This window comes from Corythoichthys intestinalis, chromosome 2, assembly GCF_030265065.1.
Source record: "Corythoichthys intestinalis isolate RoL2023-P3 chromosome 2, ASM3026506v1, whole genome shotgun sequence".
Lineage (NCBI taxonomy): Eukaryota > Metazoa > Chordata > Actinopteri > Syngnathiformes > Syngnathidae > Corythoichthys > Corythoichthys intestinalis.
In genome coordinates this window covers 65,025,421-65,052,107 of record NC_080396.1, presented here as the reverse complement: position 1 = coordinate 65,052,107, position 26,687 = coordinate 65,025,421, and the positions used below count along the sequence as shown (strand labels likewise).

Sequence of the window (26,687 nt, the reverse complement as noted above, 5' to 3'; positions counted from 1 at the left end):
AAACGACAAAAAAAATTATTCACTCGCCTATTTAAACTTATAAACAAATTACGTCACACTGAAAAAAATTGGCTTCTGTAAAAAAGTCACGGATGTCTACCTCATAACTATCGCTTAATTGTACTTTTTCGATACTGTTGCATTTCCCGCAATATTTTAGATGATAAATAATCGATCCAAATAAAGAAACATTGAAAATATTTTTTTTAAAGGGTAAATATATGAAAATGACAATCTCAACTACTCCTTTATGTCTGCGATTTCTGTATCGCGACCCTTGTTATATTACCATGGTTCACCCATAAAATCTCCAAAAAATCCAGCTGTGGCCATTCATAGCTGTGTCTTGACATTCAGTGATACATGCTACATGGAGTTTTTGGATCGAAAAGAGGTAAGTACGTGATAATATTCAGATAACCAATACCCCAGAAAATTGAGATTTTAAGCTTTCCAATGATATATCACACATGCATACAGGACAATTTTGAAATTTGGCCAAATTGGGGGTCTCAGGGCGGAACTTCAAGTCACCTGGGTGTTTTCCGCCATAAACAAATACCATCAGTGTTGATAAAGTTCAAATACCACCTTTCAAATCAACACAATATTAGACAAAGTGAGAGCCTCTCACTCAAATTATATTTAATTGTCAATGTATTCATAGCCAGTTAACGAAAAGGTGGCAGCTATTTTGCTACTTAAATTTAAAGTAGTTTAACTGCCTGCTTCATAAAGAGTAAAATTGAACTATTTAAATTCACATTTAATGGGCATAGGCGACCAAACAAACATCAACAAAAAGGTAATAACGAACAACAAGGATGGACAGTTTATCTGGCACTAACCTGTAAAGCAGGTGCGAAGTTGTAATTTGCACCGACTGTACGATTGGTACACGCAACGTAATATTGATGCTTTATTCACGTGTTGGAGTAATCGGAAAAAATGAATTACCCTCTATTACATGATGGCTACAAAAAGCGGCAAACAGTCACTCTACGTGTGATGTATCGTTGGAGCATTAAAATAGGCTTCCCTACTTTGTAACAACCATGTTTTAACCCACATTACGACTTTACAACACATCAGATCGATTTTCCAAATTAGGAACTGCGATACACATGAACGCACCATATCTCCTGATGGTAATAATTCATATGCCTATCACAGCCAATGTTACGTGCATAAATTACCATATTAAGGAGCCATGTGCAGATTGTGTATATGGAGTGAACAGAGGGCACATTCTGTAGATTATGATATGTCAACTTAAAACTGTATTTTAGTTTATTTTTTTTTTTTTTTTAACCGGTGAAATTTATATTGGGGCACTGCAGATCAATGCTAGGGCACGTGCCCCAGTGCAATATGTCTGGCGACGCCCATGTATTAAAGGAGACATAATGTATCATGTCATATCTAGGACATGCTTTTTTAAACTCCAAAGATGAAGAATTAAAGTTTTTTTACACCACATAAAGCATCCAAACATAAACACCCAAAAGACGCACATCTACTACTATAATTGTTTTTATACACAGAGCTTCCATATATGCATTGATGCAAAGAAATTATCCTTAATTATTTGACTTTTCATTTCATAATTGTGGCAAAAATAGATAACGATTTCAGAAGAAAATGGTTTCCTCCCCTTTCTACAACATGTGAACATATTGTACTTATAACATTAATGACGGTTATCTAAATACTTGAACATGCCAATTTCATACAGATTTGTTTCATTTTGGTTCTGAAATTTGATATCTGCTCAGTGCAGAGGCAGCTCTATTCTATTTGTTTATTGGGCCGCCGGCCCTTACCCACGTCCTAAATCATTTAAAATGTTTATATACTGCTATGTGGCAGTATGTACCTGTGATAAAGTCAAAGAAAAGCAAACTGGCCCTTAGAACCGAAGGAAAACGTTTAGACACCCCCTTTTCATACGGGATTTATATTTCAGTATGAACCCCCTTTTCATACGGGATTTATATTTCAGTATGAATGAGATATGTATGAACTACTCAGGCCCTGTTCACTACATTTGTAGTTACCTGAGCTCCACTTTGCCATTCACCACGGCCAGAGAAATGAAGTCCTTCTTGTTCTCCTGACCGTTGTAGAGAAGGATGCCCGTCATCTCGGATGCCCTGAACTCCATGGCAATGCGAACAGTGTGGTAGGCGCTCATGGTTTGGAAGGCCAAGTAGGAGTGGCCACCAAACGATGGGATAAAGTATTTCATCACTGTAGGGGAAAAAAGGCCAATGCTGTAAACAACTATTTAATGAACGTCATTCAGGTATAACAGGTGTTTAATGCTGATCGTAAGGTCACAGCAGTGTTCGCTCTTGCTGACAGCTAATCAGTTTAGAGAAAGCTGATTTTTGTTCATTCATATAAGTGGGGATTTTGATGAGAAAAAGGCAAAGCTGAACCCTTCATTTCCACACACAGACACAAACATTACAATCTTGTTTCCTGACCCTTGACAATTTTAATTATCCTCATCATCCATTTCGTCCCCCTGGCTCTTTTCTTTCCATCTGTCCTTTTGTTTCCCTGTGCATGAAGACAGCCGATGGGCTCATTCTAATGAATTGATTGATCATACAAATGTATGCATGTGTGACTTGACTGGGGGGTCGAGGGGTCGGCAACCCGCGGCTCTGTCCTTCATTCCACTGCTGCTGCTCCCTGTGGACATTTAATCATATAACTTGTTCTCTTGCCAGAACCCTTGGGAGCGTCATATGGGCTAAGCCTGTAATGACGGACTTTTACTTTTTTACATATTAAAATAGCCAAGAAGTGGTGGTGACCAGAGATATGTAGGTGCTGTAGATGTGATACACCAGCGTGGCAGGATATTCCTATAACTCTCTAACCCATCTCTAACCCTATTTGCTCGAGCTTAAATTTTTGCCGGGGGTTTAATTTGTCAGTGGAGATGGTTTCAACAAATGCTGTGCAGTTTGTCAGTTATTTGTTAGTTTCAGGGCTGCGGATTGGTGGTTAGCATGCAAAAAAAAACAACCTTTGCACACTCAAGAATCACTGATGACCCAGGCAATCAATAATGTTGGCTATGTTTTCAGAATAAAGTAATTAAAACTTACCATTGCATGTCAAGAATTGTAGTATGAACAGCAACATCTGTAATCTAGCAGCTCTGCAGAGAGCGTGGCGGAGTGATATTAGTGTTGTATCGGTCGCGAACGATTCGTTCTTTTTGAACGAATTGTTTGGGTGAACGAGACCGAACTAATCACCATCTGCACTGATTCGTTCTATGAAGTTGGTGGCGCTTGTTCGCTGCGTGGGAGGGCGTTGAGCAAGCGGCAGCGTCTTCTGCCATCGCACACGACCAATCAGACGCCAGCTTCATCGCGGGCAGGGGAGGGAGCGGAAACAGAATCAAGGCGTCTGTCAGTCATTTCCACGTGTGGCCAATAAGCAGCCAGCGTGCAGGCAGGGGGGAAAGACTGAGTTTTGTCACTTCCCGTTCAGTGATTCGGTCCTCCGGTTCCTGACCTAGCTTGCTGCTAACTTGACTGTCCAGTAATGACTATGCGGTGTACGAGTCATAAAATGAAAGGAAATGACTTTGTCACATATTTGTTAACGTGGAGCCTATCAAATGCTGCTCAAACAGACAAAAACACCACACAAATCTAGCGAGGATGGTTTAGTGTTCTACTTTTCTCAACAGACTCGGGACTGTACCTATGACTATATACTATCAAATTTACAGTAATTTAAAGCACGCGTAGCTACGAGGCAAGCAAAAGCTGAGCTGCGATCGCGTGACGGCAGTGAAGCGGGCAGAGAACTGTCACTATATGGAGGCTTCATGGCAGCGATATTTACCTCATATGTGCACAGAAAAAAAAAAGAATATTTAGTATGATCACCATAATACTGATTTGCAATGAAACTGTATATACAATGTCAATTTTTTCCGAGTGTTTTATTTTATTTTTTTCGTGTCAGAGGGTGTCGGTTGGTTTGACAAATTATGTCAATCCATCCATCATGTGCTACTCAAGCGCCCAAAAACAAAGCGGGCGGACACGGGAGATGTCGCAATGTCTACATTTTTATTAACAGACTAATGAGAGTAGAAAGGCGACATCATAAAGAGCAAACAATTATTTCTCGTCAGCATTTGACGATCTGAGATGCGGGGACGACAGGGGAGCTGGCCGGATTATTTTATTTATTAATACCAGTGCAAAAATTCAATACGATCATCTTAATAATAAAAAACAAAAATACAACAGAGCGAGAGGTAAATATGATGTGTTGGTCGTTCCATATTTAGAAATTAAACTTTCGATTTATTTTTATTTTCGTGACAGCAAGCATGCCGCGTTGGCTGGTAGCAGCACTGCAGCAGCATTGTATATGTGAGCAAGATCATGCTAAAGAAAGTCCGTGCGCCCCCGACCCCAAACCCCCACTTCCCCCTCAAAAGGAAAATGTTTAACCGTGTCCTAAATCGAAATGCAAGCACGAGCCATGACTTTGAGCCCATAGAACTAGGACAGACGAACGCGGAAGTTCTCCCTCGCTTTTGCAGTAGCGGGAGGGAGATGAGGCTGTCTGTGTAAGCAGAATGATATCGCCTGTCACTCATTTCTGAAACTACGACGAGTGGTCAATGTGCAAGAGAGGGAGGGACCAAGCAATGTCACTTCCCGTTCAGTTATACTGCGAAGCGGTCTTTGGTGATTCGTTCGGCAACGTCACTTCCCGTTCACTAACCTAACGATTCATTTGGGCGGGGAGGGAGATGAGGGGGGCGAACTATTCGTTGAACGATTCGTTTGAACGAATCTTTTTACTGAACGAACCGGAATGGATTCGTTTACTCAAGTGAACGACAGATCCCGTCACTAAGTGATATCACATCGTTTTTTTCACCGCTGATTTTTTATGTCGTAGCCAGCAGCAAGTAACTACAGTTGATTGTTCGTCGTTTTTCATAGGCAAATTGTGGAATATTTCATTTGCCCATTTGTTCTGTCTGTTTCCACAGCCTCTAAATGCACATTTTACTATGTTGCCGTTCTTCAGTCAAGACTCTGCAGACTAATGCTGTATTCGAGGAGGCCCTAGTCACGAAGTTGGAAAAAAATAAGTACCCCGACTTCACGAGACGCTTCAATCTGACGTCACCCGACAAAATGGTGCTGCCGGTCAATAAGCAGACCATCAATAGTCAAACTAAAGAAGGCAGTTTACAGTGTGTGCTATTTACCGTAGCTGTTGTTTTTCCTCCAATATTTGATCGTTTATGAGAAGGTAGGTTTGCTGGAGGTCAAAATGTCTCTTGAAGGCCAAAATAAAAAACAACTTGTAGCGATCAGCCATCTTGCTGTTTACATTCGCTTGGGACACTGAGATCACAACTGGTACCATCCCAGTGGGTAAGTCTGACTTCCCACCTTCCTCGAATGCAGCATGAGTACGACTGGCCGAAGCACTCCCCTCTATTGTGGACACATTATGCTTTTAAAAAAATAGTCCTGCAGAATGAAATGGATTACGGCAGTTTGGTATGACATTGTTTTGGATATTTTTGAACAATGGTCAGCATTTTGAATTTATTAACGTTAAATATGTTACTGTAATATCGTTGTTTTTTTTTTTTTTTTTTTTTTTTTAAATTGACATGCTAGGATTGGACCATTGACTTGCGCTAGCTTAGCCACTCCGGAGCCCTGAAACTAACATATAACTCACAAACTGCATGGAATTTGTTAAAATCAACTCCACTATCAAACTCCCGCTAACTCAAAGAGTAAGCCTACTGTCAAAATTCTGAACTTCCGCTTTAAGCAAAAAAAAATAAAATAAAATAAAAAAAATACTAACTGTAACCTATTGTGATTTCATTTTAAATAAACATTTTTACAAGCTGAAGGTATCCTGTTAAGTCACCACTCAAGTTGTTGTTTTTCTTGTGGACACCAACTTTGAAGTCCTACTCTTTCGTTATTCGTGAATGGATGATCTTGTAACTTGATAGCTCAAGTATGCATGGGCCGGTATCTATCGATCCTCAGGGCCTGCTTTTTTTATTTTTTGTATTAGGGCTGATATAATTATTTGCGGTGCAGGTTACGAGTTACGTGAGTAGAGGGACTGTACGCGCAGCCATAAGCCTGTAGTGTGCTTTAGCACACTCTTGCTCATTTTGTGGCACGTTTCTTTCTTGTAATAGCTCTACCGTCATGATATTTCATTGTACTCAGTAGTTTGGTTCATCAGGACAAGTCTGTCAGTCAGTCAATTGAACAAACATTGATGATTTTCAGATATGTGTTTTAGTTGCTGGGACAAACTTATGCATAATAATTGGTTGTTTTTGTGACAGTAGGGTCCGGCATTAAGCTTTTTTGTGTGTTTTGTGTAGTTCAGGGGTCCCCATACTATTCCACATTGGGCCACAGTGGGTGTTGGATTTCGTTCCAACAAAACAGGACAACACCTTTGCACCAATCTGGTGCTTAACAAGTGTAATCAGTGGATTGTAGTCAGGTGCTGCTTGTTTATGCAGAAACTTCATTGCTTAAACGGTCTGTGATCGATCAGTAGGAATAAAAACCCGGACCCACAGCGGCCCTTGAGGACCGCTTGCCCCCCTTTATTGGTGGTGCTGGACCAAAACAACCTATTTCGATCAATTTAACAAACATACACTACAAGTCAGTCAACATATTCATAGTTGAGCAAAGTAAAGCCATACAAAGATCTGCAATGAGTCACTGGCTTTTTTTTCTTCAAATCATAATCATATTAGCTTTTATCTCAGTGTATTTGCAACTCCAAGGGTGTATTTTATCTTGACTATAATTTCTTTAAAAATTCAAATTGTATTCGTAGCAAAGAGGAATGAAAGAATCATCAAGATTGAATGAAAAGAAAGGAAAGTGTGATCTTTTAATCAAAGAAAACCTTACCTTTTTCACATACAGAGCCTCCTCGCCCAGCAGGACACTTGCAGTTGAAGTCGTTGCCCTCCTCCTCACAGGTTCCCCCATGGAGGCAAGGATGAGAATCGCAGGGTCTCTGGTGTTTGTGCAGTTTTTCGCGAACATGGGCGACGGTGGTGGTTGGCGTCATTGCTGTTGTGGTCATGATAGAGTCCGTGGTGCTGATGGGTGCTGCTGTCGTGGTGGTGCGTCTGCCGGGCCTTCGTGTCGTGCCTGGCGGCCGACGGGTGATATAAGGGGAAGTGACCAGACGCCTGGTGGTGGTAGTGGGAGCATGAGTAGTGACTGATGCAGTTGTGGTGGTAAAGAAGGGCATGGATGATAGGCCTGTCAATGAAAACGATGATTAGCAATGCATTGCTGTATTGAAGAACAATGTAACTTCTGGACATTGGCATTGCCATTGAAAATTTTAGCACCCTACCTACATTAAGAGTATTGCTTAGACAATAGTTATTCATCAGTTTTTGTTCCCGAATCAACTGCGAATATAGTGCTTGTTTAGCGTCATCCGTTGCCACCTATATTTATTCCACAGAATTCTCCCAGTGTGTGTATCTGAGTCCGACAAGATAGTTGACTGCCGTTCAATTGGCTGACTTACTGACACGTGATCAGCATGGATAGTTAACTCTGATTGGTTCTAATGCACATGTTTCTAGGTCAACAAAAAATAAAGAAAAAGAACAAGCTTGTTGAATTAATGTGATTAAAAAAAGTGCAAGAAAAGGCTTATTTTATTTTATTTGCTCTGATAGGGACATTCAGAACATCTTCCATGTTATAATGTCTGGCCCTTGAAATAAAGAACAGAAAATTCAGATTTAAATTTTTTTTTTTTTTTTAATTTGAAAGCTTTATGTGGTCCTAAACCATAATATAATTTTTTTTTTAAATACAATTTTTTAAAATCAAGTTGTATGTATGTTCTCTAATATGTATCATGAATGATACATTAGGCATGACATATAGTTCTCGTGGTAAAAAAAATATAACTAAGGTGAGATTGAACAAATTAAGGTTTTAAACATTTTGTTTTTTTTACTGCAATGAGGTCCAGAAATGCTTGTCTAAAATGCGATACATTTCACGAAATAGTTAACGTGCACTTAGGACTTTTTCCTGTTCATTCATCTATGTTAAGCTACTTATTTTTTTTCTTATTACATAAAAAAGTCAGTGTTATCAATTGTGTTATCTTCAAAATATATTTCATTTCACTGAGCATAATGAAAGTCATTTGTACTTCTTGTTGTTAATGTATGTTACTTTTTTTAATAATCTATAAGTCAACGTTTACATTATGTTCAGTTTTAATGTACATCTAGGTATGTTCTTAAGTAGTTAAAACTGAGGGTTTGCATTTAGATGTAAGATGCTCACACCCACCAAAACTGTAGTCAATCATTTAACACTAGCACCAAAACCCCTGGTACTTCTAGTGTTAATCCTGTTTATATAAAATCATTAGTAAAGTTATCAGTAATGTATGTCTGAACTATAAATACATTTACACTTATTAATCACAGTTTTACTGCAATGTTGTATAACACCAAAAGGAACATCACGTCTTGAATAACTACACTATTCATTTACTCCTTCACACTCCTTGATCAATTACCATAGTTGTTGAAGCGAATATTTTCATCCACTGGCTTCTTCACTGTGATGCTCGTTTCCTTGGAGACCTTCAGCTGTTTAAGCAGGGCTCCCTCAATGTCCTCTACTGTGTATCTTGTATCTGTAATAAACAACAAGCACATCCACTCAGGGCGAGACCTCGGAGGAACACTACAGAATAAACATACAGGACTTGTGCTTCTTTAGCGTGACAGTGGATATACAGAAAAACCCTGCTAGTGACAGCAGGAGGGTCTCCAGGGGCCACTTGTCCTCCACCTGCATGTCGGCCTAATTTTTTTTCATGTTCCAGATGAATTGGTCTTATAATGTTTGACACAGATGTTCGCTTTACTGGCCATGGAGGACAGCCCCTTTAACGATGGCCCTTACCCCGTATGACAGGGATGAAGGACGCTAAAAGGAGTTCATAAACCAAAATAAATAAATAAATGACTGTTTATAGCAGGGACGATGGGGTTTTTGTCAGCTAAAAGCTTTGAGTCATACATTTCACCGACACTTGGAAAGTTGACATTTTAACTGTCATGATTTGATAGTGTTACAAGCCAGACTGGGGATGACAAAGCTATTTTTGATTGTTATGAATTACGTACGATTAAGTACCGTATTTTAACCTTCATAAGGTGCACCTAAAAGTATATAATAATCCAAAATCCAATTATCTATTGGCGGTGCACCTAATAATCTTGTTCGCCTATTTACTGAGTACCACAATGTGTCTGTCTTACTGAGCAATTTTTTAAAAGACGGACGTAAGTGAGAGAGGCATGACAACCTTAAAGGGAGAAGGTTGCGTGAGTTATAGAGTTCGGGGTGTGCGTTAGGTTAAACAAAATTGGGAAGGGAACCTGCCGTGTTTGATGGAGACCTAGCCCAGCTGTTCAATTCGGATGCAGAAGATAAGGATTTTGATGGATTTGTGGATTGATTTAAATTGAAGTGAGTACTTTGTTACTCTTTTTGATGACGACACAACACAACACAAAAAACACAAAAAAATCTTGTTCTTAAGAATTTTGTTTGTCACAAATGTTCTTTGTTAGTACCGTTGTTCTGCCACAATATCTTACACCGGCGAAATGTCCAACCAATGGTGAATTTAACAACTTAAGTACTACTGCGAAACAATCTTTTTAACTCATTTCAGTCTGGATTTCGGCCACAACACAGCACCGACACCGTGCTTATCAAAGTCCTAAATGATATTCGTCGGAATACCAATGCAGGCAAATCATCTGTTCTTCTACTATTGGATCTCAGCGCCGCATTTGACACGGTTGATCACAACATACTACTCAGCAGATTGGAACAGTGGGTAGGGCTTACTGACACTATTCTTCAGTGGTTCACATCCTATTTACATGATAGGGATTTCTTTGTGTCATTTGGAAACTATCAGTCAGAACGAACCAAATTCACGTGTGGAGTCCCTCAAGGGTCAATTCTTGGACCACTCTTATTTAACATCTATATGCTTCCGTTAGCTCAGATAATGGAACAGTATGACATCTCCTATCAAGCTTATGCAGATGACACACAACTGTACATTTCTGTGTCCCCACATGATTATAGTCCCTTAGTCTCCCTGAGTAAATGCATTCATCAAATCAATGAACGGATGTGCCAGAATTTTCTCCAGTTAAATGTGGAGAAGACAGAGGTGATCATTTTTGGGCCAAAAAAGGAAAGGTCAAAGATAAGCAGCCAACTTAGCACAATGTCACTTACAGCTACAAATCAAGTCAGAAACCTTGGCGTAATTATTGACTCAGACCTAAAATTTGATAGCCATCTAAAGTCCGTCACTAAATCCGCTTATTACCCCCTAAAAAATATAACCAGAATTAAGGGGCTTCTGACTCAACAAGACATGGAAAAACTTATGCATGCATTCATTTTCAGCAGATTGGACTACTGCAACGGTATATTTACAGGTCTTGATAAAAAATCAGTCAGGAAGCTGCAGCTAGTACAGAATGCTGCAGCCAGAGTCCTCACAAATACAAGGAAGCTGGACCACATTACACCGGTTTTGAAATCGCTACACTGGCTTCCAGTGAGTCAAAGGATAGACTATAAAATACTACTGCTTGTCTACAAAACACTTAATGGCCTTGGACCAAAATACATGCTTGACTTGTTAGATTCCTATGAGACATCTAGACCCCTAAGGTCGTCTGGAACGGGTCTTCTGCATGTTCCAAGAACAGGAACCAAGCAGGGTGAGGCAGCATTTAGTTATTAGTTATTATGCTCCTCACCTCTGGAACAAGTTACCCGAACGTCTGAAGTATGCTCAAACTGTTAGCTCCTTTAAATCAGGGCTAAAAATGCTTTTGTTTAGCACTGCATATCCATAACTGTCTATATATTTCAATCTACCTGCCTTCTATTCCTCTTGTGCTTATTTCCATTGCTGATTTCAATGATTATTATTAGTAGTAGTTTTTGCTTTATTTTTATTTTTGTTTTATTTTTATTTATTTATTTTTATTCTGTGATTAAATGCGATGTTTTGTCTTGGTTTTTACGTTGTGTTGATTTAAATGTGATTTTCATGGTCTTCATGTGATGTAAAGCACTTTGAATTGCCTTGTGTTGAATTGTGCTATATAAATAAATTTGCCTTGCCTTGCCTTGCCTACTGTGTGCTTTCATTTTGTTTTGCTTAGATGCATACAGGAAGAACGCATTAAAAATGCCTTAGGAAAACACTTAAATGTAAGGATATCCAATTAGGGTGGTTTAAATACACTATGTGACTAATATGGTCAACAGATAAAAACTCTGCTTTAAAGCGACCAAAAGAAACCACAATACTTAACCCTTAGATGCACAAGTCACTGGACCCTCCACTCTTCCATAAGTGGGTCAAAAATGACCCATATTAGAACCAATGTGTTTTTATGCCATTTTGGTGAAGAATAATCACTCGTATATTCATTAGTATTATATTTAGGGCTACACAAGAATGATTTCAAGCTGGAAATATCTTTATGATCAATTAACATTTTTGGGCATTAAAAAACAAACAAACAAACAAAAAAACAGAACAGCAATAGACTTCATCCTTCCTTGTATTTTATCATCAATGATGAAGAGCTCCCATGCATCTTTTTGGTGAGACAGCGGTGCTAAGCCCTTGTGGAGGCACTGACCGATTTCTGAGGATATTGTGGCTCTGTGTTCTGCCCTGGGTTCTCTCTAATAATTCTCTCTAGTAAGAGCCCTACCAACTCAGTCTGTTGGCCATGATGTGGACACTTTCTTTTTCAGAGGACACAAAAGTGGAATCTTATGAGTCAGATTGATCCTGTTCAATTTGATTTCCAGGTGGACAACTGCTTCTGTCACCTGGACAATAGTCTGGGTCCTCATAATCAGAAATTTCCGACACTTGAGTCCAACCCTGTCACTGCCTCTCTATCATTACACATCTGTAGGACCATTTCAGCTGTAAATCTAGCACAAATCCGATTTTTTCGTGTTTTACCGACTCGACTCAATGGGAAAAGTCGCATAAAAGTGGACCATTTTCAAACTTTCGTATGTGGTTATAATCCCCTCCGGGCCACATTTTTCAAGAATATGGCTGCAGTCCGAACTGTCAAGTCCCCCAAATTGGAATTCATGCAGCAATTAACATCAGCAAAGAGTGAGCGAGACAGGGTGCTACGGTAGCGGTGCAGCTGTGCATTAGTGTTAGCGCCTAGCTTGAACGTGGCTTTTGGGGAAGGAGCGGGCTTGACAACAGTCACAAAAAAGATAAAATGGGTTGAGAATAAGCCTGACAATGCTTGGTTTTCTCTCTGCTCCAATGCGCCTGCGGGCCAGTTTGCTCAGCGCACCTCGGACTGCGAATTAGAGCGCATGTGTGATACTTGAACAGGCCCAATAGACAAAGGCAGTCTGAACGGGAACGCCAAAAAACAGATATGACAAAAATCGGAATTGTGCATTAGGACCTGCGGTATCAACCTAGCCTTAGTTAGCTTGCTAGTTATGAAGTATGTTAATTTGTTGATAAATAATAATAAAGAGTCATGAAAGAAACACACACAAAATACTATATGGACATTATACTTACAGTACACGTATCAGCTCTTGCTGTGTAAAATAATCTTCTTAAGGGATGTCACTTTTTACATACTTAGTCCACGGTAAATTTATTCCTGACAGCCATAGTTGATAAGAATGAAAGATTCCCATTGGATTCCATAGAAAATGCATGTGGGTCATTTTTGACCCACTTGTGGAAGCTTAGGGTAGTAATACAAAAATGACAATTTCTTCAAATGTATAAAAAGTTAATCAAAAATTTCAATGGCATTATATCAAAAACATGTTTTTTGAAGAATACCTGGAATATGAATTGATAACATTTTTTCATTCCGAATATATTTCAAGAAAACAACCTCAAAGGGTCATTTTTGACCCACTTATGCATCTAAGGTTTAAAAGCTTTCAGAGGTAAACACACGGCAAAGGTTGTTTGAGGCAACGTAAAGGTAAAAAGAAACTCAGTAAAACTGAAAATAATGAGTACTCGCTGCTTTTAACATGCAGGACATTGGTAGATGTTTTGCCGTGTAGCATATTTTGGCAGAACACCGTTTCAAAATAAGATTGTTTCTTGGGCACGTTGCAATTTGAAAACACTGGAATACTGGAAACTAAATAAATTGTCAAAAAAAGTTTGACATTTAATTGGTCATTTTTACTATTTATACAAATATGATCTATAAACCATACAAAAAAACTTTATTTTTAATGAAAATACACCGCAAGTCTGATGTATTATGTTGATTTTTTTTTTTTTTTTAAACATGTCCGCCATTTTGACCTTATGGAAGTGGTTACCTTGCCTGGTACACCAGACTCACCGCTGTTCCAGCTATTGAGTCTGGCCACCATTCACGCGGATACAATTTCCAGGGCGGAGCAAGCCACAGCAAACAGACAGCGGAGTGGACCAATCAGCGACGGGCAGACGTGACGTTAGTAAAATGGCGAGGGCAGGACGAGGGACTTGCGCGCGGAAGTAAACATACGAAGAGAGCGGAGTTTATTCGACATGGCTAGCGCGAGACAGACTGTTGTCAATGACTCGTGTCGATGTGTTTTTGGTAATTTAAAACTGATTTTACCGTGGATTGGAACATATTCTCGGCTCTCCCGTTCACCACCTGTGTTGTTGAAGAGACGACTTTCGACGCGCAAGAGTGACGTTGCTCGTGAAGAACACGTCACACAAATAAACGAATCTGATTTGTCGATTGATTTTGTACCTATTCGAAAGGCCGTTAATGGGATGGTTCCCAGACTATTTCTCTCAGTGTTTGAAAAATACAGGGAGAATAGTCTGGCAGAGCCAGGCAAGTGGTTACCCTAGCTAGCGCGCATGCGAGCAGATTTTTTTTCATGCGCCCAATAAAGCGGTGCGCCTTGTGTGTTAAATACAAAAATATCACCCTATGGTTGCAAAAATACAGTAAACATTAATCAATAGTTTGAGAGAAAAAGTAAAGCGTTGGAGAGTTTATCATAAATATTCACTATGTGAGAAAGGTGCAACGGTTTCATATCCAACTGCATGCTGCCCAACATAGAATTTCAAAACAGAACATCAAGAGGAAGAGAACAAAGTTCGGTTTTGTAGCATTCGTACAGTATAAGGTCAACCCCCCAATATCCGTTGGAACAGAGACTGAACCAAAATTTCCGTACAAAGTTGTACAAAATGATGCTTATATTTCTTTTATTAATGATTGGAGCAAAAATTACCCCTAAAAAAAATGATCCCAAAACACATGAATAGTGTTCGAAATGCGTACAATCATCTTCAAACATTGCTGTACCTTTGTCAGACGTGTTTGTAAAAATTTTTTCTCCAACTGTTTTTTTTCCCCATTTTTTTTTCTTGTTGCTTAGTTATGTGTAGCTATGCAGGAGTGCTGTGCAGTCAAAGTTAACAGAAACGTGCTTTGGAAATCTGAAATCCTGACCGTGAGAATCTTCCCATGGTACCTATGTTCACCGCATTTTGCGTTCCGAAAACAACAAAAAAAGTTTAGCCTAAGAGTGAAATTGTGATTGTGGAACTGACAATACATGGGGCTTGACTGTACAATAAAAACAAATATTTATATTTCAGGGCTATTATAGTACATGCAATATTAAATTGTTCCAAATTTTACTCTACTGCTGTCTAATTTCACTACATTAGTGCTTATTAAGTCTTTTCAAGTCAATTGTGTTCTTACCTGGTTTGAAATTAGCCTCCACAAAGGCCAAGATGGAGTTGCTGGGCGCCAGGTTGCGCACACGAACACTCATGAAGTCTCTGCGAACCTCTGACTTCCTGAATAGGTCATTGAGCTAAATAAAAGAATGGAAGATTGAAAGCGTAAGAGGGGGAAAATGGACATGGAGAAAGGATAATGAATGAGGCTTGCAGCAAGTTCCAGCCTATCACTAAACCAATTTCATTTCTCAACAACTGTACTCTATCTGCTTGCTTGAAGGTGTGTGTGAGGGTGTGAATGTGTGTGTGTGAGATTGGAAAAAAAAAACTCCTGACATTTTAGTTAAACTCATGACAAGGGCTAAAGCTTGAAGATAAATGTCGTGCTCCTGATTAGTTTTGCCCCAATACGGGGAAACAAAATTCAAAGAAGCTTCAAAGTTCCTAGTTTATTTAAGGCCATTACACTTTTAGCTCTGAAAGCTGTTTCTGGTCTGACAAAAAGAATCTGGGACAACATTTAGTCTTGAAATTGGAGCTTCAAAAACGTCATGCAATGAAATGAAAACCCGAATCATTTTAAGTTTTTCTTCATTCTTCCTTTATGTTTCTTCATTTTGCCATGGATTGATCACATTCGCTAACCTAAATACACACCGTGTCTTCCCTTTATGCAGCCACAGAGCCTGCCAAATATATAATTTATAATAAAAATGCGTATCACTTATTTGACTGAGGCTGACCGATGCTCTCAAAGAAATACCACGTGTAAAATAGTTTTTTTGTGTGTGATTTTCGGCCGAATAAAAATCCCAATGTAATGGACACAGCAACATATGTGAATGCTTTGGTCACCCGAACCCTGTCAAATTTGTTAAAACTTTCAAAAAAATTTTTTTGTTCATCAGGGATTCTTTCGATGCCTTTCTAATAACAACAATAATAATAATACAAATACAGTGGTACCACTACATATGACTTTAATTCGTTCCAGGACCTGGTTTGTAAGTTGAAATGGTCGTATGTCAAGCAGAATTTTGCCATAGGAATACATTATAATTCGATTAATTCGTTCCACAGCCCAAAAACCTACATTAAATCCTTCATTAATACTTCAGGCACAATTTCAAAACAAATAATTTATAATCACAAATCCTAATAATAATAATAATAAAAAAATCGAAAAATTTGGAAAAGCGTTTTTATTGTCACCTTAACTTATGGAGACTGGCGAACGGAGGTCGGAGGAGACGGTGAAAGGAGATAGAGGAGGAAACATGTGCTCGACGACTGTCGAGATCGTAGAAATATTTTGGCCGTATTGTCGAGTCAGTTCACTGACGCACACAAAACGCAATATATATATATATTTTAAAAATATTTTTATCATTTCCTAACTTCAATGGTACCTGTCAGTCTTTTTCCTTTTTTCACCACCCACACTAACCTGCTTGGGACCCATGTAGATTACTCCCATAACAAAATCCGCCATGCTGCCTTCTTGTGGGGATACGATGAAATTGTGATGCTGTCGTAAATCGTTGTATTTCGAGCATGTCGTCATATGTCGAGACAAATGACACATCAAATTTTACGTTGGATGCTGAAAGGATCATATGTTAATACAGTCGTATGCCGAGGTACCACTGTAATAAATAATAATAATGATAACATGACCGCTCTACAGAAAGCTGTCAAAACATACATATAACCAATCCCTTTGACTCAGCACGTCCAATATGAGAATTTGAAAAGAGTGTTATGATTGGTATAAAACAGTGCTTCTCATTTATTTTCTGTTACGAACCCCCCCCCAAGTAAGACGTAAACTTTTCACCCCCCCAACTCTCTGTCGCCACTGTAAATAGTATCATTTTTCTATGAAATTATAATATCAATAGTACACCTCTGCTTAACATTGTGTCCTTTTTAATATTAAAGAAAAAAAGTAAAAACAGATCAACTTACAATAAAGTATACCCTTATTAACATTGATGAAAAAAAAAAAAAAAAAAAAAAAAACAAAGACTAAAAGTGCATCAATTTGCCTGAATTAAAAAAAAAAAAAAAAAAAAAAAAGTCACATCCAAGCTGTTTAAGATACACTCAAGGTACATTTTTGATCATTTGATACTGAAAAATAAAATATTATAAAATCAATTAATAATAAATTAAAATTGATTAGCAGCATTAACTCACTAGGACAATATGCCAAACAATTTGACCCAGAAAAAAAAAAAAAAAAAAAAAAAAATAGAACAAAAACGACAGTGTCATTGGACAGAGGGACAGTTTTGCTGCAGGCAGTGTCAGCTCCTTTAAAATGGTGTGGGGTTAATTTCCACTGAGCAACTTAGTATGCCACCTTATATGATGCTAACAGCGTTCGTTGGTTTACTGATGAAACACTGACAAAGCGGAACGATTGTTGACAATATTTGGCACATTTTTGCTGACAAAAAATCAAGTGGCTTATCATTGCGATTGAGGTCAAATGTCTTTAAGTGACGTCTTAATTGATTTGGCTTCCTGCTGTCTGCTGCAAACATTTTTAAACACACTATATAGACTGGACTTTCCTTGTCTCCCACTATTTTAAAAGTCAAAGCCAAAAGCCAAGCGCTACATACGCTTTGTCATATTTCCTCACTCTGAAAATGAGAGCACTACTGCCACCCACTGAGTGGATGTGCATTTACACTTTATTCCCGTATGGCAAAAAAGTATGTTCCCCGAGGTCACATGCACAACTCCAGGCATCGCTCTGGGGCCTCTGTGGGGGAGCACCCCACTATCTGAGAAGGTATAAAAAGGAACATGATAAGCTCAGTTCTTCACAAGAATGGATGCGGCGAGGTATACCACATTGTGAAAAAGCTCCGAATAATCCAATCAATGGCTTAAAACAATGTTTCTCAGCAAAAAATTACAAGGAATTTAGGGATTTCCACTTCCTTTTTTTTCCTCTTCTCTGCACATAAGCGGCAAGGCCAAAAAACAACATTTAATGCCCGTGAACTCTGATCCGTCATGTGGGACTGCATTAAACACCAGAATCATCGTGTAAAACATACTACCATACGGGCTCAGCAATACTTTAGAAATCCATTGTCAGTTCATCACTACATCTACAAATGCAAGTGGAATCACTAACATTGAAAGCAATACCCATGTTCAGAATATACAGCACCCAGAAATGCCAAAGACTTCTCTGTGCCCGAACTCATTGTGTGTTGTTGTGTGTGTCAGCTGTGAGATGTTTGAGGGGTTTCTTGCATGTACAGCTCGTTTCAAGTCACCCCACAGCATCTCAATGGGATTTAGACCTGGGCTTTGACTCGGCCGTTCCAGGACCCCCCATTTCTTCCTTTTCGGCCAGTCCTTGGATTTACTGGCATGTTTTGGGTCATTGGCATGTTGCAGGGTCCAATTTTGCTTCAGTTTTAATTTTTTCACAGATGATCTCACAAGTTCCTCAAGCACTCACTGATGCACGATAGAATTCATGAGAGATTCTATGAAGGTGAGCTGGCCAGGTCCTGCTATAGCAAAGCATCCCCAAACCATGACACTTCCACCTCCATGCTTCACCGTTGGTATGAGGTTCTTTTCCTGGTATGCTGTATTGCCGGGGTCCTCAATTAGCGGACCGGGGCCCACGACCGGACCACGGCACACCTCTCTGCGGACCCACGAACAACCGAAAAAATGAAAAAAAAAAACAAAACAAAACTTTTTTTTCAACATACTATGTCATTTGTATGACTCGCCAATATATCGCTATGCGCTAGTATTCTATTGCTAAATTCTGTTTCATTTTTATTCAAATATCTTCCATGTTCTCACTTCTGTTGTCACCTCTATGACAACGATGCGCTGATTGGCTGAGAGAGCCTGCATGGATGCGTTGATTGGCTGAGAGAGCCTGCCCTGCATACTACTAGCTAGCGTGGACGGACAGCAGCAGTGTCAGCAACCTCAAACACGAGTCGCACCCAGCACTTTGCAATCTGTTTCTACATGCTGTCGTGTACTTTATTTTTCATCCAAGAACGTGAGTCATACTGTGAGCAAACGTAATTTATTTATTTCCCTGTTACCCCGGCACTCTTGCTGCATGCGGGTAACGTTCAAGATCACAACGTTAAGCAACGTTCACTAACACCACACACGCCACCAGTAGACCGAATCTAACAAAATGGCATGCTCAAAGTCTACCAAGAGAAGAAAAGAGGACAACGAAAATCGCCGTTTCAATGAGGGATGGACTGACAAATGTGCGTCCATTTTACCAACTGCAAGTACCAAACCTATGAGCTTAACATGTTTAAAGACAGTTGCTCTGATAAAAAATGTAAAACGTCATTATTTTAAAGAGCACAGCTCTTTTCAAGAGAAGTTTACTCCTAAATCAGAATTGAGAAGGCAAGAAATTAACAGGTTGAAGCAGTCATATCAAGAGTCAAGCAAGGTTATTTTTAAATCTATGACAGAACAACAAATTGCAACGGAGTGCTCACTCAGTTGGAATTGGCGAAACATAAGTGTATGACTGAAGTGATGTTCGAATGAATGACAAGGAAGGAATGATTAATGACAGAGCTTGTCATTTATGTTCTGAACATCTGAACACGTACTGTACTACTTGCATGTTTTCTTTTTTGTCCAGCAGTGTCTTAGTTACAAAAAGTACTGTAAATAGTTATTGTTTGCGCCTTAATGACGATTTTGTCAGTTATTTGGTGTACATCTGTGAACATTGCACTTGCATGTTTTTTTTTGTATTTTTATTTTAAATCAATAAAATGTTTTGTTGATTTTTATTTATTCAGAATGTACATTGTATTTTTGTTTGGTCAAAAGAAAACCACCTTTACCACCTTCGAACTGCCTAATACTTGACCGAGATTAATAAATGGACCCATGCTTGTATGGAAAAAAAAATAACTGTGGACCTTCAAGATTTGTATTTGAGGAGCCCTGCTCTATTGGGCTTATGCCAAACATGTCCTCTGTTCTGGTGTCCAAATAATTCAATTTTAGATTCATCTGACCAAAGAACATAATTCCGGAAGTCCTGGTCTTTGCCTACATTAACTCTGGCGAACTTCAGTCCGGCCTTCATGTTGTTCTTGGAGAGCAAGGGCTTCCTCCTTCCACACCTCCCATGAAGATTAAACTTGTGAAGTCTCTTTCTGATTTTAGAAGATTTTAATAAAGAACTGAATATTTAATGGGGTGTCCTAATTTTTTTCACATGACTGTAGTGGAAATGTGTGCATTTCAGGTCTGTAGCCGTCTGACGTCTGATGTACCTTTGTCCTGATCATCCGCAACATCTACAGTAACAGTTTCTAATCTAAGCTACATACAGTAGAAGACGGCAATGCCTTCAGGACACAATGGGACCTCTGTGAAGTTGGCTAACGGTCAGATGCAAATTTATATGAAAATTATGTCAATCGATGGTTCTACTTTTGTGCTGGAAATTGTTTGGTTTGTGTTGTCATCGTTTTGGAGATGTAGTAATTAAAACCACATTTTTAATTAAAACCCTTCTTTTATAGGTCAATCTGAGGTCAACCAGCCCCTTATTTTGATTAAAAATGGCTAAAAAATGTGTCATTCATTTGTACTTTGTTTGTGCTGTAAAATTCTTTGTTTGTGCTGCAATAGTTTTGTAGATATTCTACTTTTATATTATAGTGATGACGTCACGCAGGCCCCCATTTACTGCAAAATGGACCCAAAGTGGTGCCGTTTGTCTGTGCTAATTTGAGCTGTAAAAAGTTGGCAGATGTCTGCCCTTGGCTTATAACTCTTTTCCACAAATGTAATAGTAGCTTAAATTATTGTAAAAGTTTCTACTCAGTTCTTTCAAGAGGGAGGACCTTGTGTGTGCGCAGAGTGCGTGTTATATACTGTAGCTATGGGGGCTGACAACCGACACACACGAACTAGAATTCTTAACAATGGCACTGACATAGCTTTGAATTAGAGGAGCTCCCACTGGACGCTTGTGACACTTACACAACAGCTGCTAGATGTTGTGATTACACACAAACGCATACATGTACATCCTGACAAGGCCTCATTTTAATGGGGAAACAAGGCACCGCCTAAACAACAGAAGAATTCATTTCAAGGGCTGGATGATGACAGTGATTGCACACTGGACACATTCAAGCAGTTTCAATGCATCTCTATGGACCTCATGGCAAACACACCCTTTTTAATCACCATGTTTTACACACGTTTCAATCACTTATTGAAATAAGAGTCTACGGTTCAACGAACAAATAATTTCTTTGACACCGTTGAGAATATTCTTTGTATAAAATCTATCTCAGACCCTAAAACATAAGCCAGCAGAAGTGAACAATTTAACAAGGATTTGCAATTGAACAATAGAGGTGGAAACCTCTGAGTACCTCACGATATGATACAATTTGCGATACAAAGCTCATGTTAACAATAATCTCACAATATGGCGATGCAACGATTATCGATACATTGGTCGGGAAATCATTCTCGGATATTCACAAAACAACTAAAAAACACAAAAACAAGCTATCTCCAACCTCCTGCTTTCAGTTTATCACTAGTATATGTTCAATCAATTTCAACTGGGAGGGTGGCAGCAAATGAACCCCTCCCTCTCCAAACGGGCCCCTCCCACTTCTACGGCCGTCGGTGGAACGAAGAGAATTTTGGGTAATTTCAGGTCATTACCTTCTGATTTTCAGTCACTTCCTGTTGATTTTGCGGCATTTTATGGGTCACTTCTATGGAGGTAGATTTGTGTCTTTATTATTCAATCAAAAAAAAGTTGCTTCAATCCAATAAAAAGTTGCTTCAATCAAAATATTTATTTTCAATCGAAGAAAACGTCATTTCAATCAAAAAAAAAAAATGTGTTTGAATGCAAAAATAAATTTGAAACTCAAAAAAATATATTTGAAAACTATTTTTCCTATATTGATTTTTTTTTTTTATTTAAGTCAAGTTTTTTTTTTTGTTTTTTTTTTTATCGAAACACCATTTTTGATTGAAGTCATGTAATTTTGCGTTTGGACCACATTTTGGCTAGGACATTTGTGTCTTTATTATTCAATCAAAAATTAAGTTGCTTCAAACAAAAAAATATATATTTTCAAAAGAAAAATCACTTCAATCAAAAATTTTAAAAAATTCAATCGTAGAAAAAAAGGTTTGAATGTGAAAAATATTTGAGACTCAGAAATACGCATTTGAACACTTTATTTTTCATTCAAACTGTTTTCTTTGATTGAAGCAATCCTTTTTGTGTTTGAGCCATATTAGGGGTAGGACATTTGTGTCAAAATCATTCAATCGCAATAAAAGTTGCTTTAATCAAAAAACTATTTTTAATCAAAGACAAAAACCATTTGCAAAAATATATATTTTTTGAAAATATATTTTTTTATTTGAAATATATTTTTTTTTTCATTGAAGTGTTACTTTTTTTGAAAAGCAAAAAGTTTTAAACTCTTTTTTTTTTTTCAAAGTGGAAAAAGTTTTGAAGGCACTTTTTTTTTGAAGTGGGAAAAGTTTTGAAGGCACTTTTTTTCGATTGAATCATTTTGACACAAAGATTCAACTTCAACGCTAGTTCCGGTGTGTTTGAGTGGCAGCTGATTACGCCAATGGCATAAAAGTATGAAGCAAGAATATTGGCCACCAGGGCTCCAGTCATCGGACTCTGCTGGAGTCCAAGCCGAATACAGGACACCGGTACGGGGGTGTGACATCGGCAACTTTTTTTTTTTGATTGAATAATAAAGACACAAATCTACCTCCAGACACTTCTTGTTGATTTTGAGGCATTTTATGGGTCACTTCCTGTTGATTTTGGGTTACAGAACAGGAAGTGAATGAAAAGGGAGTTACCCAAACTCAACAGGAAGTGACATGTAAATGGCGTAAAATGAACAGAAAGTGACCTGTAAATGCCCTGAAAATCGGAAAGAGTGACTGTGAATGCTGTGGTTTCAAATTAACATACGTTCATTCGCCCTTCGTGGTCTTAAAGGATTGGGCGTCGCATGCCATTAATGGCCGCCAAAGAGTTAATTGAGACTCTATTATGGTGGAAGATTTTGGTAGCAACTTGTTGTTTCCTCTTTTGTTTAAAACAAAACAAAACAAAACAAAAAAACAGACACTTTTTTATAACGATATCTCGAGTCTTGGCATGAGCAGACCGATAACCTTTTGGGATGCAAAGTATCACGATATATCACCAGTTCGACTTTTTGTCACAACCCTAATAAACAACAGCTAGTTTTACCACATGTTAAAAAAACACTCTCAAAGGTGTTGGTACCCCGTGTTAATGAAAGAAAACCTCACAGTGGACAGGGAAAATTAACCAATCAAAATCAGACATGGCTTTTGAATTTCGCTTCAACAAAATTATTCTCACTAACTAACCTTAACTTAATATGTGTTACACAGCCTTCAGAAACAATCCTTTTCATCAATATTTTTTGAAAAATTTAATGATACTCCTCCTCTCTCAACAATTATTTTGGCCATCCTTTTAAAACTGAGCAGTTTGCTCAATAAGGGAGAATAACAACACATCAAGTGATACTACTTTATGATTTTCTTCAAATGTTGTGACAGCGCTGTATGTCTTTCACTCAACCTAAAATATCAAACAAATATCATAAAATAGCAGTCGAGCGCTGATGCCTTTATGTGCTATGAATGCATACTTCAGTCAGACAGCCAGCAAATATGTTCTATTTCACTCTCCATCATTTCAATGAACCTGAACGCCATTTAGCGAACTCAGCAGTGTCAACACCTGCAATGAAAGCAGCCTGAGCGAATCTGAAGGAGTGGACGAATCTGATTAGTCTGGCTCGGGGTAAAGATGATGCTTTAAAAGATGACTTAGGTCTCTCCAACTTCGAGGTTCTCCGCAGGAAAACTTTGAAGAGAGTCGATGTAGTGGTAAAATGGAGGTAAAGGGCTTAGATGCCAACATTTTTCAACGTCAATTAGGGCTGGTAATCTTCTCGAGATGTTTTGAAGCACCTATTTATTATTTTACACTTCACTCGAGAGCCGAGTAAATTGAAAATACACTCAGATTTCAGACGATGATACTGTAAAGTTTTTAGATGGTGGAGCAGTTTGAAACTTTTCCTCGCTCCAATTTTAACTGCACACCTACAGTTTTTATTTTTACAATTTATTTTTAACCTACGGTATACTTGGCGCCGTCCTTTTTCACGTTCTGTCTCTATGTCAGAATTTATTTTATAATATGCAGAAGTCATATCTATGTAAAATCTGATTTCTCAAGTATAAGATTTGCAAATCTAGATGCTCCAAGGAAAAGTAAATTGTACAGGGAGCACCCTTTGAATTAAAGATTTTGATTTCTTCTTAATGCAAAAAATTAACACATTTCATTTATAAAGAAGCAGATTTCTGAGGGTTTATTGGAACGTCTGAGGTCAGTCAAACACCATCTTTCCCAATTATTTTTAGCCTTGCAAGCAAGACGGTACTTCCTGATTGATCAATTCATCATGCAGTAAACCTCTACTGGCCAACTCTACTTCACCGGTCATCTGATGTTCCAGCCAATCGAGATGCACATATGACTAGAAAGCAACTATCTGGTTGAATACGATATCTGAACGCAAAGTAGTTCTTGTGGGTGACAATTTCTGTAGTTTTGTCGGAAATACACTTAATTTCCTCATCAGAAGAAGAGGAAAAAAGACATCACGAAAAGCTTTTATTGAAGGGAAACAATGTTTTTGCCCTTTCGCGAACCAATATGCCATACTGTGGCTTAATGTGGATTGGTCGCCTTCTGGTGGCGAGCCAATCAGGGGAAAGAGACGGGAGCTGCAGATGTGACCAGGTAGCAACTATCTGCTTGAATACAACGGCGGAATGCAAAGTGGTCCTTAGAGTTTTTGTTTGAGATACACTTAATTTCCTCATTCAAAGAGGAGCAAAGAACATCACTAATAGCTTTTTTTGACAGGAAATGATGTTTCCGCAAGTGCAATCAGCAGCTGTATATTTTTGAAGGTTCAACCCATAAAACAGGTCGCGTTTGGATCTTTCCTAGATTGATTTGTGGAACAAATCCATACAATGTAAGGAACAATCAATCTTCCGTGTCAGGTTATTGTTATTCAAACCTCTTAGATTTACTTTCTGTTTCTATACAATTTTATCTCTCTCTCAATTTTATCTATAGCATGCAAACTAGCATATGGGCAGTGATAACTGTACTTACGGCACTTTCGATGCTGCGGGCCGTCTCTCCAAAAAGTTCAGACTTTGGGTCCTCCATCTCAGGGGTGTAGACTATTTCTTGGCCCTCCACCTGGTCCAAGTGCAGGAAACCACTGAACTTCATGGTGGCTAGAGGAAGAGAGGATGATATGCTGAAACCTATACCTCCATCTCACTTCCTTCTGCCTTTACACGCACTTCATTTTCAGCAACAGTGCCAGAAGTGGGTTAGTGATGGATTGTGTCTTGGTGTGTGTCTGACAAAGGCAAGTTAGTGTGTGCCACTGATTGGGTTTTTCACAAGACTGGCAGTAAAAGTAAGGGAGGCACATATTTGGTGGTGAATGGTGTGGATGTAGAAGAGGTGGACAGTGAAATGTGGGACAGAGGCAAGAAGGTGGAAATTTGGGCCATTTCATTTCTTTTACCAGACGGAGATTCATTCCAAAAGCTGGCTGAGGCATGTAGGGCTGGGTAAAAAGACAATATGTTATAGACACACACAACACATGAGGGAAAAAGACCATTCGCACTGAGTTTATTACCTTAAAGCACACAGTGTATATAAACAGTTTATTGAAGCCCTTCAATGAAATCTATCCTATTGGCATGTAGGGGATAGCGCATATTGACTTGGCAATATTTGTCCACACATGGAAAAAGTGCTCAGAGATTGAAAGATTGTGAGAGCATCTCTTGTATAGAAGCAGACATTTACTAGGCATTAGGCCTAGGCCATTTCATCTAGAGGTGGAGTGCATCCAGAGTTGAGAGTGCATTGTTTCACTACAGCGAAACGAGACGAGCCATTGGCTAATGGCTGGGTATATCACGCCCATCGGGTGCCGTGCACCTCTGGGGTCTATGGGCAGTGGGCGAGGCTTGGCTGGCAGGAACTCTGCATGATGATTGAATGAATTGAATGTCTGGCTACGGCTACACTAGGAAGGATAACTTTCTCGCAATATTTTGCAGACTATTTTTATACCTGTCCGCACTACGTTTAAGATGCGTTTAAAGCCTCCTCCCACTTCTGCATGGTACACCTGCATTTGCGTAGACTACGCATTAATAGAAAGGAGCAGCTTCATGTGTTACGTCATTGTTCGAGCGGTTTGCCTCTGAACTGGAAACTCATTACTCACCGGCGGGAAGTTTCGAAATCACTACACCTTCCAGAACAGATGTCAGTAACTCTGTTTTGTGAGCACTGTTTTTTTCGTGAAAGCATCACGTGGGAGCTAGAGTGAAGGTACTGAGGACATGCTCGGCTTTTATGAGCAGTCGCCGAGTTGTGATTGAAATAAATATTTAGAAAATGACAATAAAAGCCTGACATAGTTACTTGGGATGTTACAATCATTGCTCAGTTGCGCATTCATCGCTTGGAAAATAACAAATAGAAACATGGTGTGCCGCAGGCGTCTATTTCCTGTAAGTGGAAACCACAACCAGATGACTTGTACATAACAGTAGCCAAGACAGGTGGAGCCTTGCAGGGCAAC

General features: G+C 38.9%; 1 protein-coding gene across 7 annotated transcripts in view; it reads right to left on the bottom strand.

The window, feature by feature from the left end:
* agrn (agrin) overlaps positions 1-26,687 on the bottom strand; it is a 526,155-nt gene that overhangs the window by 64,857 nt on the left and 434,611 nt on the right. For all 7 annotated transcript variants that reach the window (XM_057830472.1, XM_057830467.1, XM_057830469.1 and 4 more), the window contains 5 exons: positions 25,184-25,311; positions 14,912-15,026; positions 8,626-8,745; positions 6,972-7,331; positions 2,058-2,250 (listed from right to left, as the gene is read on the bottom strand). In XM_057830472.1, coding sequence (XP_057686455.1) covers positions 2,058-2,250; positions 6,972-7,331; positions 8,626-8,745; positions 14,912-15,026; positions 25,184-25,311 — 916 coding nt within the window. The remainder of the gene's footprint in view (positions 1-2,057; positions 2,251-6,971; positions 7,332-8,625; positions 8,746-14,911; positions 15,027-25,183; positions 25,312-26,687) is intronic.